At 39.6% G+C, this 17,010-nt stretch overlaps 2 protein-coding genes across 2 annotated transcripts in view; both read left to right on the top strand.

Annotated features, from left to right (window-relative positions):
- LOC121158220 (kinesin-like protein KIF20B) overlaps positions 1-10,303 on the top strand; it is a 59,434-nt gene extending 49,131 nt beyond the window's left edge. Inside the window, exons 13-17 of the mRNA XM_040982882.1 lie at positions 5,439-5,723; positions 6,896-7,032; positions 7,241-7,379; positions 8,613-8,841; positions 10,005-10,303. Coding sequence (XP_040838816.1) covers positions 5,439-5,723; positions 6,896-7,032; positions 7,241-7,379; positions 8,613-8,841; positions 10,005-10,057 — 843 coding nt within the window. The 3' untranslated portion in view covers positions 10,058-10,303. The remainder of the gene's footprint in view (positions 1-5,438; positions 5,724-6,895; positions 7,033-7,240; positions 7,380-8,612; positions 8,842-10,004) is intronic.
- A 2,654-nt stretch (positions 10,304-12,957) lies between these two features.
- The window catches only part of LOC121158222 (kinesin-like protein KIF20B), a 10,542-nt gene continuing 6,489 nt past the window's right edge, over positions 12,958-17,010 (top strand). The window contains exons 1-3 of the mRNA XM_040982883.1: positions 12,958-13,455; positions 14,965-15,066; positions 15,414-15,564. Coding sequence (XP_040838817.1) covers positions 13,369-13,455; positions 14,965-15,066; positions 15,414-15,564 — 340 coding nt within the window. The 5' untranslated portion in view covers positions 12,958-13,368. The remainder of the gene's footprint in view (positions 13,456-14,964; positions 15,067-15,413; positions 15,565-17,010) is intronic.

Genomic DNA, 17,010 nt, shown 5'->3' with positions numbered 1-17,010 from the left:
TTTGTATCTCTCTGATGGCTAGGGAGCCTGAGCATCTTTTCATATGCCTGTTAGCCATTTGAACCTGTTCTTCTGAGAAATGTCTGTTCATTTCTTTTGCCCATTTTGTTACAGGGTTGTTGTTTTTGCTGTCCCTGGGTTTCTGAAGCTCTTTGTAGATCTTGGATATTAGTCCCCTATCACTTGTGTAGTATGCAAAAATTTTCTCCCATTCTGTTGGTTGCTTCTTCACTTTATTAATTGTTTCCTTTGCTGTACAGAAGCTTTTTAGTTTGATGTAGTCCCATTTGTTCATTTTGGATTTAATTGCCTTTGCTTTGGGTGTCTTTTCTAAGAAGTCTTTCCCTGTTCCAATATCTTGGAGTGTGTTTCCTATATTTTCCTTTAATAGTTTGATGGTTTCTGCGTGTAAATTTAGGTCCTTGAGCCAGTTAGAGCTGATTTTTGTATAATGCGACAGGTGTGGGTCTTGCTTCTTTATTCTGCAAGCTGCTATCCAGTTGTCCCAACAGCATTTGTTGAATAAACCAGGTATTTTACCTGGATTGTTTTCCGTTTTCTTGTCAAAGATTAGGTGAGTAAACATGTGTGGGTTTCCTTCTGGTGTTTCTATTCTGTTCCACTGATCTTCTTCTCTGTTTCTGTACCAGTACCAGACTGTTTTGATAACCACTGCTCTGTAGTATGTCTTGAGGTCTGGAATTGTGAGTCCTCCAGTTTGATTTCTATTTTTCAGGATAGCTTTAGCTATTCGTGGTCTTTTGTGATTCCAAATGAACTTTTGTATCATCTTTTCTATTTCCGAGAAGAATGTTGTTGGGATTTTGATTGGGATTGCATTGAATCTGTATATTGCTTTTGGTAATATGGCCATTTTGATAATGTTGATCCTGCCAATCCAAGAACATGGTAATGTTCTCCATTTTTCAAGGTCTGCTTCTATTTCCTTCCTAAATGATTTATAGTTTGCATCATAGAGGTCTTTCACATCTTTAGTTAGCTTAATTCCTAGGTATTTAAGATTCCTCTCCTCTATTTTAAAGGGGACAGTACTTACAATTTCCTGCTCAGCCGTGGAATTATTTGCGTACACTAGCGCCATCGATTTGTGTTCATTAATTTTGTATCCTGCCACTCTGCCAAAGTCTCTTATGAGTTCCAATAGTCTCTTGACTGAGTCTTTTGGCTCCCCTATGTAGAGAATCATGTCATCTGCGAATAGTGATAATTTCAATTCTTCATTTCCAATTTCTATACCTTTAATTGCTTTGTCTTGCCTAATAGCTCTGGCTAGGACTTCCAAAACTATATTGAAGAGTAGCGGTGACAGTGGACATCCCTGTCTAGTTCCAGAATTTAGCGGAAAAGCTTCCAATCTTTCCCCATTTAGTATGATGCTGGCATTGGGTTTTTCGTAAATTGCTTCGATTATGTTGTAGAATGTTCCTTCTATGCCTATCTTGCTTAGGGTTTTTAACATGAAGTGGTGTTGGATTTTATCAAATGCCTTCTCTGCATCTATAGAGAGGATCATATGGTTTTTATTTTTCAATTTATTGATGTGGTGTATCACATTTATTGTTTTGCGAATGTTGAACCATCCCTGCATGCCTGGGATGAATCCCACCTGGTCCGGGTGAATGATCTGCCTGATGTGTTGTTGGATCCTATTGGCTAGTATTTTATTAAGGATCTTTGCATCTATGTTCATCAAGGATATTGGTCTGTAGTTCTCTTTTTCTGTTGTTTCTCTCTCTGGCTTTGGTATTAAGGTGATATTAGCTTCATAGAAAGAGCTTGGGAGGATTGCCTCTTTTTCTATTGCTTGAAAAAGCTTGTGTAAGATTGGGGTAAGTTCCTCTTGAAATGTTTGGTAGAATTCAGCTGTGAAGCCATCTGGTCCAGGACTTTTCTTGGTTGGGAGGGCTTTAATTACTGATTCAATCTCAGTGCATGTTATTGGGCTGTTTAGATTGTTAATTGCTTCTTGATTCAATTTTGCTGGATTGTATGTGTTCAAGAATCTATCCATCTCCTCTAGGTTTTCTGATTTGTTTGCATATAGTTGCTTGTAATAGGTCCTGATGATTCTTTGTATTTCTGAGGTATCTGTTGTTATATCTCCTTTCTCATCTCTGATACTATTGATGCATATTTTCTCCCTCCTTTTTTTGATTAGTTGAGCTAGTGGAGAGTCTATTTTGTTGATTTTCTCAAAGAACCAGCTTTTTGATTGATTGATCTTATGTATAGTTCTCTTGGTCTCTATTTGGTTTATTTCCTCCCGTATTTTGACAATTTCGTTTTTCCTACTAATCTTGGGACTCCTTTGTTGTTGAGTTTCTAGTTCTTTCAGTTGTAAGGTTAGCTGATTTACTTGGTGCTTTTCTAGTTTCTTGACATAAGCACTGATTGAAATGAACTTTCCCCTCAGCACTGCCTTGACTGTGTCCCATAAGTTTTGATAAGTTGTGTCGATGCCTTCATTTGTTTCAAGCAATTTTTTAATTTCTCCTCTGATTTCCTCTCTAACCCATTGCTCATTTAGTAACATATTATTCAGTCTCCACATGTTTGTAATTCTTCCTTGGTGTTTCGACTGCTTGGTCTCAAGCTTCACTCCTTGGTGGTCTGAGAAGATGCATGGTATGATTTCAACTTTTTAAAATTTGCTGAGGCTTGTTTTATGGCCTATAACATGATGAATTCTGGAGAAAGTTCCATGCACTGATGAAAAAAATGTGTATTCTCTGTCTGTAGGATGAAAGGTTCGATAGATGTCAACTAAATCCATTTGCTCTAGAGTTTGGGTGAGTTCTATTGTTTCTTTGCTGAGTTTCTGGCTTTTTGATCTGTCCATTTGTGTTAATGGGGTATTCAGGTCTCCCACTATGATCGTATTGGAGTTTATTTCTCCCTTTAAGTCCGTTAATATTTGTTTCATGTAGCTAGATGCTTTGGCATTTGGAGCGTAAACATTTAGTATGCTGATCTCTTCTTGCTGAAGGCATCCTTTGATCATTATGTGGTATCCTTCTTCATCTCTTTTGACGCTCTTTACGTCAAAGTCCATGTCATCTGATATAAGAATGGCTACACCTGCTCGTCTTTCCTTACCATTTGCTTGGAATATCTTTTTCCATCCTTTCACTTTCAATTTTTTCTGATCTTTGTTGGTGAGATGTGTCTCCTGTAAGCAGCAGATAGTAGGGTTTTGTTTTTTGATCCAGTCCTCCAATCTATGGCGTTTGACTGATGAGTTTAAGCCGTTTACATTCAGCGTTATTATGGATAAGGGGCAGTTTGGTCCTGTCATTTTGGCAATGTGTTGTTCTATAATTGAGTCGTTTGTTAGCCTTTTAGTGGGATGTTCTCCACATTTGCCTTTGTTTCTGGGGGTTGTTATTTCTTTTTTCTTTCATGGGAACATCCTTGAATATCATTTGTAAGGCAGGTTTAGATGAGGCAAAATCTTGAAATTTTTCTTTGCTGTAGAATTTTATTTCATTTTCAAAGACAAAGGAGAGCTTTGCAGGGTAAGTTATTCTGGGCTGAAAATTTTTCTCTTTTAGGATCTGGAATACGTCATTCCATTCTCTTCTGGCCTGTAGTGTTTCCTCTGAAAGGTCAGCTGTGAGTTTGATTGGAGCTCCCCTATAGGACACTTGATTTTTTTCCCGTGCCCATTTAAGGATTTTTTCTTTTTGTTCAACTGAAGAGAACTTGATTATCATGTGTCGCGGTGAAGTTCGGTTTTGGTCAACTCTGTTTGGAGTTCTGTATCCCTCCTGTATATAATTTTCCAATTCTTTGCTCAGATTAGGGAAGTTTTCCTTTATTATTTCACTGAATACTCCTCTAATGCCGACTTCTCTTTCTGCACCCTCTGGAACTCCCATAACTCTTATGTTGGACCTTTTAATCATATCTTTTAATTCTTGGATACTTTTTTTAGCTTGACTTAGCTCTGCTTCCAGCTTTTTGCTTGTTGCTTCATGGTGACAGGAAATATCTTCTAATTCTGATATTCTTTCTTCTGCTTCATTCATTCTGTTGTTGAGACTCTCCACTGTATTTTTAATTTGCTCTACTGTGTTCTTAATTTCTGATATATCAGCCTTAATTTGATGTAGTACTGCTATTTCTTCTTTGAACTCTTGTTTGTGCTTCTCATTGTAGACCATCAGCTTTGCAATGAGTTTTCTGAGTTCTTTGTCCCCCATTTTCTCAATGTCTTCCTCAGTTAACTCTGAGAGTGGGCGGAGCTTTTGCTCTTTTGTTGGAGAGTCTTCAGTAACATTCACAGTACTTTTGTCTTGTCTTTTACCTTTTGTAGTTGCCGCTCTGTTTGACGAAATCATCTCTATGGTATATTACCTACAGGTCTATAAGTTGATTTTTATGTTCAATCAGTGCCCCGGATTTGGGAAACACAGCTGTCCTGACAATTATTTTGTCTGTGGTACTGATTTTGTAGGCAGCACTGAGCTTGTCGCCCGCTGCTGGCCGATAAGTCAGAGTACTTCCTGGGGGTATTTTGGGTGGAGGTGGCGGCGTGCCTTGTATGGGCTGTTTTCTCTGCGGCTGTGCAGTGCTCTAAAATGGTGGTATTTTTGTCCCCAGGTCAGTACTTGGGTGACTCAGCTGTTCTCCCTTCAGTGTAAAACTGTCTGGTCACGTGACACTGTTATCTGAGAGCTGCCGATTTAGCACATGAGCAGATTACCACTCCTCCTCTTGCAGCTTATCAGTGTTTGGAGCACTTGCCACAGTGTCCAAGATGGCGCCCGTAGGGGCACCAGCAAAGGTCGGGAGGTGGGTGGGCTGTCCGCCGTCAGCTCCAGGGACCACACCAACCCTGCAGGGAGCGAAGCTGGCGTTTCCCTCCCCACGTAGATCAGTCCCGGGTAAACAGCCAGAAAGGAGCCGCTGTGCGGCTCTGTCAACTCCTCGTTCTGTCTCTCCGCACAAGATGGCGCCCTGAGTCCCCTGCTCCCTCTGCCTATTGCTGGTTCCAGTCACTCAGCTTGATTGTCAGCGCCCAGACTATATTAACTTTCCTATTCCCCACGCGGACCCAGGCTCTCACCTGGCGGTCACAAGAGCTGTGTGGAGGCCGCTGCTGGATGTTTGGCTGGCGCTGGAAACGGATCGCTAGAGCCTGGATCACTGGGATCTGAGTTGCTACTCGCCAACTGCTGGTGGGTTCTTCGGTCCACTACAACACTGCTGTCTCGTTTCCGCAGCTTCCCTGTGTCCAGGAGAGTTCCAGGTGCCCCCTGCTCACTTCCTGAGCCCTATTTTTTCCCTGAAATCTACTTATTGTACCTCTCCTTGCCTAAAGACTCTCCATTCCACCAAACACATCTGCACTCTACGCCGCCATCTTAGAAAAAACCTGGCTGCTATTCTAAAAGTTACATTGGGTATCTTAACAGGTTTATGTTCCTGATGCTTTAAATTCCTCTCGAGAGAGAGCTGGTGGAACTTCCAAGTCTTCTGAAGACATATCAGTAGATAATAATTCAGATAATAAAATGTTAAATGTAAAAAGAGCCACTGTTTCATGGGAAAATAATCTTGAAGATTTGGTAGAAGATGAAGATTTGGCTGAGGATCTAGAAGAAGGTGAAGAAACTCAAAATAAAGAAATGGAACTTAGTGATGAAGATTTGGATAGAACTGTGGAAGATAAGACTTTACTTAACTGCAAGGAGAACAAGGTAGGTATTAAAAACTTATTGATTGGGGCCTGGCAGCGTGGCCTAGTGGCTAAAGTCCTCACCTTGAATGCACCAGGATCCCATATGGGTGCCGGTTCTAATCCCGGCAGCTCCACTTCCCATCCAGCTCCCTGCTTGTGACCTGGGAAAACAGTTGAGCATGGCCCAAAGCTTTGGGATCCTGCACCCGCGTGGGACACCCGGAAGAAATTCCTGGCTTCTGGCTTCGGATCCGCATAGCATTGGCCATTGTGAATCATCAGATGGAAGATCTTCCTCTCTGTCTCTCCTCCTCTCTGTATATCTGACTTTCCAATTTGAAGTTCATTAGCAATTTTTATAAATAACTTTAAAAATGTTTTAATGGTATATGTTTATTGGCATACAGAGTTAATAGTTCTTAAGGTTTCCTCTCCCATTTTTTCAATCATACGTTGACATTTTTTGTATCTCAAGTTTGTTTTGAAAAATTTTAAGCCTATAAAAATGCTAGTATAATGAGTAGTTGGGTCACCAATTGTTGTCATATTATAAATATGTAAGTAAAGATTCTTTTGCTTGTAGGTAAAAACCTATACAAAATTATACCTTAAAACTAACTATGATGGTATTTATTTTCTAAGAATGAGAAATTTTCCTCATAATTTCCATGACTGTTCTTTCACCTAAGAAGCCTAATATTGATGTAACAAAGCTATCTGTTAGGCCACCCATCCTGAGATTTCTCTGGTGGTATTAATATAGCTTGAATAACCATTTAATTTCTGTTTACAAAAAAACATTGATTTTAGCATCACGTTTGTGTAGTCATTTTTAATCTAGCATTGATATCTTTTAGAAGTAGAGGCTATCCCTACTAATGAAATTCACAGTGTTGGGTTTAAGTGGAATAGTAAGTAGTTCCTGGTGGATAATACATGAGGCAAATTTACTTTTTTCTTAGTTCAGCTGAGCATTGAGATGTTTGAGTTTATTTTTCATGTAGGTCTTCCTATGAGGTGGAGAGATTACAAAGTAATGAATCTGCAAATGCCAAAAATTTAGTGAGAATGCAATTTTTAAAAAGGATACGTAATTGTGGTTGATTAGATAAAAATTATTTTTGAAATAGTTGGACAGTATTTGGGTTATGTTTATCCTTTTATAAGAATTCTAATATTTAAATATTTTAGAAACTATTGAATTTAATAGAAGAACTGAAAAAAAAACTGATAAATGAAAAAAAAGAGAAGTTAACATTGGAACTTAAAATTCGAGAAGTTACACAGGAATTTACTCAATATTTGGCTGAACGTGAGGCTGACTTTAAGTAAGTTGTTTCTTTGATGATTTAGTAAAAACTGAGAATTTCATTGCCTTGTTTCCTTTTCTTGCTTTCTGAGTTCTCATTTCTTTTCAGTAGTTTGAAAATAGCTTTTACTAATCGTCTTACATGAAGTTTGTTTTAATCTGTACTAGCCCTTGGCAGTGTAGAATTCTGTTCTGTTTTTTAAATGGAACTAATTTGTGTAATGCAGAGAAGCAATGCTTCAGGAACGAGAGATGTCAGAAGAAAATGCTGAATGCCGTTTGGCGATCTTCAAGGAATTGGTTGGTGTATGTGACATTCAGGAAGAACCAAGCAATAGAGTTTGTGCTGTGAAAGTTGAAACTGAGGTATTGTATCTCAAATGCTAGATTTCCAGGGAGAGTTTGATAGCAGGATATAATATGTGGTGGCATTATTGATGAGAAACATTAGTTTAGAATTAACGCAAAATAACTCTTTTTTTTTTTTATTATACTTATATCTGTTTTGTTAGGAATGTTAATGCAAATTGTTTTGATATTGCTTGAGTCATTATATGGACTGACAAAGAGGTTCAGTGTTTTTAATTATAAGAAACCTTCCCCAGCTTAGTCTTAAACTTCCAGTTTTTAAATTAGACTATCTAAAGATATAAGGAACTCTAAAAGGAGTAATTTACTTACTGTTTTGATTACCACAAAAATATTTGTTCTTACTGAATAATTACAGCTTCCTAGTTTTAAGGAAAATTTATCCTTTTCTGCTGTTTCCTCAGAAAACTGACTAGGTTTTCTTGGGTTTTCTAGGTTTTTTTGTTGTTGTTGTCACTTTTTAAATAGTTACGTTAATTTCAAAGTCAGAATTAGAGAGAAAGAAGGAACTATCTCCCATCTGCTGGTTCACTTCCCAAATGCCTCCAACAGCCAGAGGGTGTGCCAGGCTAAACCAGTCCCCTGGAACAGCATCTGGGTCTCCCAGATGGGTGGCAGGAGGTGGCCCAAGTGCTTTGGCCATCTTGCTTTGACTGCTTTGTGGAGTGCATTGGAGGGAGCTGCACTGGAAGCAGAGCAGCCAGGACTCAAGCAGGCCCCTATAGTGTGGAAATCCAGTGTTGGAAGCAGTGGCTTAACGTGGTGCACAGGGCCGCCTGCACCACTTGCTTGCTTTGTCGTCACTCAGTTCAGGGACCTGTGACAGTGATGTCTAGACTCTTGCTGTCATTTCACCATTCTGTGTCACTGCTATGATTTGGAATTGAACTGAGTTGTTTAAATGAAGATTAGTTTTCTTGGCTATTCTAACATAGTCTTTTAAGTATCATTATTTATTTGAGATGATACCTAACTAACTTACCATAATTGTATAATTTTCACTGTTTCGGACATTTTCCCTGTGACATTTTAATGAGGAAAAATGATTCTGTTCCTTAAAAAATCAGTAGTAGAATGAAATTTTTTTTTTTCCATTGGGGGCTTCTATATGATTTGCCTAAAAGGCTATCATAAGTTTTTGGCTGTTTCTAAAGCTCTGTGTATTATGTGGTAACACGTCAGGGTGAAACCCAGGGTTAACATTAGGCATGTGGTTTTTGCTGTTTTTAGGAAGCACATAATTATGTAGGATTTGAAGATATTATTGACTCTCTTCAAGATGATGTCACTGATATTAAGAAACAGGCTGAAATTGCTCACTTATGCATTGCATCTCTTGCTGATCCCCAGGAAGCCATGGCTTGTTTTCAACTAAAGTTAAGTCAAGTTAAAACTGAATTAGATAAAATTAAAGAAGAATTAATCAAAACCAAAGAAGAGTTAAAAAAGAGAGAGAATGGTAAGTAGATGTATTTTACTCCTTTGTAGATATTATAAACATATAAAATCTGATAAATATAAGAGAATTACACAACTTATTTATTACAGTGACCAGGAAATTCCTTAACCTAGGGTAGTAAGTTTTAGTATGTAATCATTTATATGAATTTATACAAATTTGCTACAAGAAATATATTTGACCATCACGTATTTCACTAGTTTTTGGGAAATAGTTAGTTTTAAAGGCAGAAAGCACTCCCATCTATTAGTTTACTCCCTAAATGCACACAACAGCCATAGGAAGGCTTGGTCTGTGGCTGCGTATTGGCATTCAATCCAAATTTCCATTAGGTGACAGGAACGTAATGGGCCTGTCTACAGCTCCCTCCCAGAATCTGCATGACTAGGAAGCTTGAATCAGTCCCAGGTTCTCCCATGTGATAGAAAGGTTTCTGCCATCTTAACCTATAGGTCAAGGACTTTTCAAGAGAAAGTATTAGCTTTTTCCGTAAATGAAGAAATTATTCTTCCATATTCTTTATGCATTCTAGTGTAGGAGATTATGCTCTTGGCTTACAAGTTTGAAATAGACTAACTCCTATGGGGTGGCTGAAGCTAGATTGGAGGTTTGTTCTGTCTTTGAGGATATCTTACATTTGTAGGAGGGTACTTCAAAATTTTAACGGAAAAAGGAAAAGAGAAAGTCTGTATTGAAGTAAAAGTTTTTGAAATACAGATAGTTTTTTTCATAATACTCATTTTCCATTAGTGGTTTTGAAGTATCTTTCTGTATGATTAGTTGCAACATTTGGAGTTGGAGAAAATTGGATAAAATCATCTTCCCTTTTCTGTGTAATACTAGATGGGTAGAGAAACAGCCGGTAAGTGATGCTTCTGCCTTTGGAGTGGACCAGGAAAGCCCTGACTCTGTCTCTTCTCTGGTGTCATGCCAGTTCTCTACTACTTAACGTGTCACTCATTTTTATCCTGGGTTTTGAAAGTATCATTTTTCTGAAACATTATTCTCTTGTAAGACGAATGCTGTGCCTTTGTAATGCTGTCAAAATTCTTTTTCCTGAATGTAATGCTGATAAAAGTGTCCACTATAGAAACTTGTGTTTCATGAGTTTAGTCATCGTTTCTTAGATATGAACTTATTTTCAAAATTCTTTGTTTTTTCAGAATCAGATTTATTAGTCCAAGGGCTGAAGAAATCTAGTAAGGTAATACTTTAAGCTTTTTTATTTCTTTGTTTTGATGAGGAGTAGAAGAGTACAGTTTATTACTACAAATGTTTATTTTAAAACCAATTACAGAAAAAGTAATGAAGACGGTGATAACAAAATTGAGAAGTCTAAGTGCCTTCACCTTTATACTGCTTTTCAGTGATGGTCATTGGGAAGATTCTATAAGCCTTATGGGAAATTTGTGGACATATATAGAAGGATACATATGTCTTAAAAAGTTTGCATAAGTAGAGTGATTTTCTGCTTTGCTTTCTTCCTCTCTAAATTATGTCTTGCAAATTATTCTAAAGCAATACCTACAGATATGTATCCTTCCTTTACTGAATTCATTAAAACCAACAATAAAAAGGGAGTCCAGTGTTGTATTACCACCGGCTAAGTCTCCCTGCATTGCTGGTATCTTATGTAGGAGCCAGTTTACGTCACAGCTGCTCTGCTTCCAGTTCAGCTTCCTTCTGATATTCTGGGAAGGCAACAAAAGATGGCCCAAGTGCTTGGGCGCCTGTGAGCCATATGGGACACCTCGATGGAATGCCTGCCATCTGGCTTCAGTTTGACCCAACCCATTTTATTGGCCATTTGGAGCATTAACCAATGGATGGGAGATCTCTCTCTGTCCAAGCAGCATCTTAGCCACTGTCCACATGTGTATTCCCTTAACTCCTTATTACTTGTGTTATATATATATGTATGTGTATATATGTATGCATGTATACAGACATACACATATATAAAACCCACTACCTTATGACCTAATGTTATTTTATCTGCATGTTCTGAAATTTGCATATTTTATGATGTAAAATGGCAATAATGTCAAACTTCTCACAGCCTATGCGGTCTGGGGTTTGAACAAGCTCCATCCCTCAGTCAGCAGGTTTTAAAGTTTCTGGGACTGCAGCAGAGGTGAGTGTCAGGTGGCACTGTCTGCTTTTGAGTTATTTACTCAGCACTAATGAATGCTTGCACGCGTATTGGAGTTTATTGTTTGAGGCTGCTTACTGCACAGTTGGTTGTGCGAAGAGATTTCCGAGGAAAGGTGAAGTTCTTCTGGGAAACTAGATCACCAAGCAAAGTTAATCTTCTCTGAGAAACAGATCTGTTAGTGTGAATGAATTTGATGATCAGTCATTGAAAATCCCACCAAAGATAAAAGTGATTACTCACTGTAAAGAGTTTCTTTAATAAAACATTGTCTTCTACTTTTATTTGTATTATTTTTAGATTTATATTTATTTGAAAGGCAGAGTTATAGAAGGAGAGAACAAAGGAGAGAGAGATCTTCCATCCTCTGGTTTATTGCCCAAATGGCTGCAGTGGCCATTGCTGGGCCAGTCCACAGCCCAGAGCCAGGAGCTCTGGGTCACCCACAGATGCCCAACTGCAGACATCCAAGCCCTGGACCATCCACTGCTTTCCCAGCTGCATACCAGGGAGCTGGGTTGGAAGAGGAGGAGCTGCGACTTGAACTGGTGCCTCTAGGGGAACTGGTGCATCAACCGTGCCTACTGGCCGCAGCAGCATCCCCTAAAACACTGTTTGCTACTGTGTCTTGAAATTGTATGTTATAACTCTATCATCAACCTTCTGTAACTCACTGAGAATTCGCTTGATTTATGTTGAATTTAGAGTTCTGTGAATAACCTTGAAGTGTACAGAGGTTCTCATTAGACACGAATTAGCTCTATGTTACTAAAAGCTTTTGAGGTAAAATTACTTTAATAATTATTCACCATGATTATTGGGAGCACTCCCTGTTTGGAAGTGAGGATGTGCAGTCATCAAGGAATGAGAATCTAATAAGACAGATGTGTCGATGGCAAACTGGATCATAAAAACGAAGAGAGGCTGTGAGGGAGGGAGAAGGGAAGAGAAGGATACTTGCATATGCAAAGATAACATGAGCCATTCCTTTTTTCTGGCCTTTCCTTGATTGTTCTAGGTAGTTTCAAGTAATTAGCATTGACTAATATAAACTGTAAAGCTTGTGGAAAATCTCAGCATGAATCTGTAAAGTTTTTTAATCTGTAAACAAGGTTTGATTCTCATTTGCATGAAGTCATACATCGTAAAATTTCTTTTAACCCTAAGTATGTATTTTCCTAAATTTTTAAAATTTCAATTTCCCATTAGTAATTCTAGAAGTTGCTATATGTTTCAGAGTTTTGGAGAATCTTATTATAATGCTGTCTTCCATTTTCACCTTCATAAACTCAGCATGCCGAACTTGGCTGAAAACACAAAATGACTCATTCATATTCCACTGTACTGAGCTTGTGACTTCTGTGGGCATGGTGTCTCCTCGTACAGTGGCAGGATTCTAAGATGGGGCATCGGGCAGTGTCCTGAACCTTAGCATTCCCAGAGAAAGGGAAGACAGCCTGAGGACCATCAAATTATTTCTACTACATTCTATGAAAATTTGCTAATACAGCCAAGACTCCATCTCTAGGTGGCAACACCAACAATGAATATGCAACTGGCTTTAAATGTGCATAACTGTAGTGCATGTTCAAAGTCCTGGACTGTTTTTAGAGATTTCCGATCTGATAGATTTGTGGTAGAGTGCAATAATCTTTTTTTTTTTTTAAAGATTTATTTTATTTATTGGAAAGTCAGATATACAGAGAGGAGGAGAGACAGAGAGGAAGATCTTCCGTCCGATGATTCACTCCCCAAGTGAGCGCAACAGCCGATGCTATGCCGATCCAAAGCCAGGATCCAGGAACTTCTTCCGGGTCTCCCACACGGGTGCAGGGTCCCAAGGCTTTGGGCTGTCCTCGACTGCTTTCCCAGGCCATAAGCAGGGAGCTGGATGGGAAGCAGAGCTGCCGGGATTAGAACCGGTGCCCATATGGGATCCCAGGAGTTCAAGGCAAGGACTTTAGCTGCTAGGCCATGCCGCCGGGCCTGAGTCCAATAATCTTTTAAAGAAATTCTCTAGATAATTCTTAGAATGGTTTACCTTTGAGAAATGAGATCTAAGTTTCTCCCAGTTTTGACCTATCATGGGCGAGCCTGGAGAGGGTGAGTGATAACTCCCATCTTTTAGCCTTGCAATAGGCTTGCACACTTTTTAATCTTGACTGGCTTATTGCTAGGAATAGTTCTTTGAAAGGATTTGTGTTTTTGTGGTTAGTAAATTCATATTCTACAGCTAATTTTTTTCCTTTTCAATTATGTTTTAGGATGGATCGGTAGTTCTTGACTCTTGTGAAGTATCATCAGAAAATGATCAAAGCACTCGATTCCCAAAGCCTGAGTTAGAGATTCAGTTCACACCTCTGCATCCCAACAGAATGGCGGTGAAGCACGCTGGTTGTGCTACACCAGTGACAGTTAAGATTTCCAAGGCTCGGAAGAGGAAGAGCAATGAAATGGAGGAGGCAATAAATTGCTTATCTGACGGGCAAACTTAACAAATAATTCTTACTGAGCTCAGTCAGACAACATAGTTGAGCTTTGCTGCCCTATCTTCGTGTTGATAAGCCCTGCTCTCATAGACCAGCATATTCATTTATGGTCTTTTTTTTTTTTCTTATTCAAGATTTATTTATTTGAAACGGTTACAGAGAGAGAGAGATTTTATCCACTGGCTTATTTCTTGAACGGCCACATTGTCAGGGCTGGACCAGGCTGGGTGGGGGACATAAGCACTTGAACCATGCTGCCTTTCCAGATGCATTAGTGAGAGCTGGACCCAAATACAGCAGTCAGTAGTCAAACCAGCACCCATGTGGGATGCTGGCATGGCAGGTGCTGGCTATGCCCCCTTGCTGGCCCCAGTTATGGCAATACCTTTAAAGCATATCTCTCTAGTTTAATCATACTGAGACAAAAAGCTATGAATATTAAAATTTATAGCATATTATTTGTTTCATTTAGACTGAAGGCCCAGTGATGATATATTTTGTTGCAGAGCTGTTTTTGTAAATTGGTCCTGTTCAAAAGGATTGATATAGAAATTTTAAAAAAAGAAAACAGAATTGCTATGTTTGCTTGAGTAATAGTTTTTGTCAATAAACTAAGATTTTAGGTCTCTGTGATTGTAGCAAGTTTTGGGAAATGCTTGTTCAATCAGCCTCTGTTACGATTTGTGCTTTTCTATAGTTGCAGGCCAGGAACTACTTCGTCCTCCTTAGCGTGGCTCTTTGGTTATAGGGCTGCCCCCGTGCGCTACACTAGCCATGCAGATTTGACAAGTCATATCAGCTTCATGCTGCTCAGTTTGCTCCTTTTCAAAATAATGGAAATATTCAAATAGGTTACCTTTCACTCTGCATATAAAAGAGCTTGCTTTGTTGAGGATATGTGAGAAAATAACTGAGTAAGATGTCATGCCTAGGTGGTACAGAAGAAAGATTATAGTATTTCCTGATTTGCACATGTGCCTGTATATCCACTGGAGTTTTGAGTTTTGCTTTTGATAGTCAAATGTAAATAAGAGATCCTGGACATAGATGCTAGAAAATTTGGGAATTTTAGGTGTATTGCTATGTAGTATTTGAAAGATGAATCTGAAATAAAACACGTTATGCCTTTTATACTTCTCAGGTACTATTTATGATGTATGTGAAAAATTCCCATCTTCTCACGGGACTGCTAAGCTTCAACACAATTGACACTTTGGCATGGATACCTAGGGGGCGGGGGTGCTCATTGCATGGGTAACCTTAGCCTCTGCCCAGTGGTGGCCAAGAACAGCTTGCTGTTCCAGGCAAATCAAAGTATTTCTAGACATTCCTCGTGTCACCTGAGGTCAAAATCACCCTCAATTACAAACCACTATTTTAAATGGCAATACATGTGTAGTATTTTATGGATTTCCTTTTCTGAGTCTAGAGAAGCAGCACTTTGTCAGGAAGTTAACCCTTGGTCTCATTCATTATTTGTAGGACTTTGTGAAATGTGAGAATAAGAAGAATGCTACTCCCAGAAGTAATTTGGACTTCCCTGTTTCAGAGCATAGAAATTCTTCCATCAAAAAAGAACAGAAGGTTTGTCTTCATTGTCAAGAACATTTCTGTAACTTTAACTTATGTATATTTAAACCAGGAGATAAATAAAGATAGCAAATTCTGATCAGTACTTATCTAGAATGCCAGGTGTGCCCGGTATAACTCAGTTATCTTCCCTCTCCTGGGGGCTGTCTCTGCTTGGGAAGGAACCTAAAGCATTTGATCAATACGGGCACTGCTGATGTCATACGTGCCCGGTGAGGCTCCTCTTGCGTTTCTACACGAGAATTCATAACCTATCTGTGGCCTCTTTAATTCACCTGCAGCCATCACTTGTTTCCTCTGGCATTCCTCCTCAACAGTAACAAAAACTCTTCGTTTATTAGGTTTCCATACGTCCATCACCTAAGAAAACATACTCTTTACGGAGTCAGGCACCCACGATAGATGTAAACTTGACCACTAAGAAAAAAGAAGGAACATTTCAGAAATTTGGAGACTCCTTACAGCGTTCTCCAACAATTCTTCAGTCAAAAGGTTTGTAATGCATGGTGATCTTTCCATGAGATGTAGAGTACATTCTCATCTCTCATGAGCACATAGCCTCAACAGCTGCTTAGCGGATATCGCACTTTAAACAGGCCTGGTCCTGCATTGTGTACAATGAGAAGAAGTAGTTGAAATGATGAAATAGCCAGGTGTTTGCTGACAGTGCAGGAGAAAGGCTTTACCACCTGCGGAGACCCAGTAAAGGACAGGAGTGTGGATGCAGTTTGAGGCAGCAGTAGGTGTCCTGCTCGTGGCAGGTGGAAAGCCCTTCGCGGGGGAGCGTGGACGATGAGGTGTTTTGGGGATTAGACGAGTGGAGCACTAGTATGAACTGGACACCAGGGGTGGGGAGAATGGGCAGGGTAGGGAAAGGGCCTGGCAGTGGGAGACAGTTAACTCAGTGAAACGGATTGTGTGATTAATATTTGCTATGAAAAACGACCCAGAGCTTCTCAAACGTCTTGCTTAGGTGCCCTTTAACTTTGAATAATCATTTTCTTTGTACGGTTATTTACAAAAATCACTCTGACCATTAGAACCTAAGGTGAAAGGACCATGGAAAGATTTGCTTGTGAAAGTCTAAAGTTCCAAAAATATGTCATCATTAGAAGGAATATGGTGTCATCTGGAACCTGTTTTGAGCTAGTCAGTGTCACTCTTTCCGGTGAAGATTGAAAACACCCTGATGTGTTCCTACAAGTCAGCTTCGTGTTCATCCACAGTTTGGGGGATTCAGATTTGTGAGGCCTCTTGGCTGTCCTTTTTTAAAGATTTATTTTTATTATTTTTTTATTGGAAAGGCGGATGTACAGAGAGGAGGAGAGACAGAGAGGAAGATCTTCCGTCCGATGATTCACTCCCCAAGTGAGCGCAACGGCCGATACTATGCCAATCCGAAGCCAGGAGCCTCTTCCGGGTCTCCCACGCGGGTGCAGGTTCCCAAAGCTTTGGGCCGTCCTCGACTGCTTTCCCGGGCCACAGGCAGGGAGCTGGAAGGGAAGCGGGGCTGCCGGGATTAGAACCGGCGCCCATATGGGATCCCGGGCGTGCTAGGCGAGGACTTAACCACTTGCGCCACCGCGCCGGGCCCGGCTGTCCTTTTTTAATTAAAAATTTTTTGTGAGATAACACATTCTCATGTTCAATTATAGCCAGAGACTCAGCCCCACTAAATGGCTGAACAAACAGCAAAATGATCATAGTTCAGCAGGACCACAGGCAAGGGGGATAACCATGAACTTTTAGATACGGAGCGTCAAAACTATCAGAGTATGCCTGACAGATTCAATACAGTTTGACAAAACATACTGTATTCGTAGCAAACCCTTCTCTTTTTTCTTAAGAATTTGTTTTACTTTTATTTGAAAGGCAGAGTTACAGCAAGAGGGAGAGATGGATCTGCCAGGCTGATTCATTCCCTAGAGGCCACAATGG

Source organism: Ochotona curzoniae, unplaced genomic scaffold, assembly GCF_017591425.1.
Source record: "Ochotona curzoniae isolate NIBS_2020 unplaced genomic scaffold, NIBS_Ocur_1.0 contig_3653, whole genome shotgun sequence".
In the NCBI taxonomy this organism is placed as follows: domain Eukaryota; kingdom Metazoa; phylum Chordata; class Mammalia; order Lagomorpha; family Ochotonidae; genus Ochotona; species Ochotona curzoniae.
This window is presented reverse-complemented; position numbering and strand designations above follow the sequence as displayed.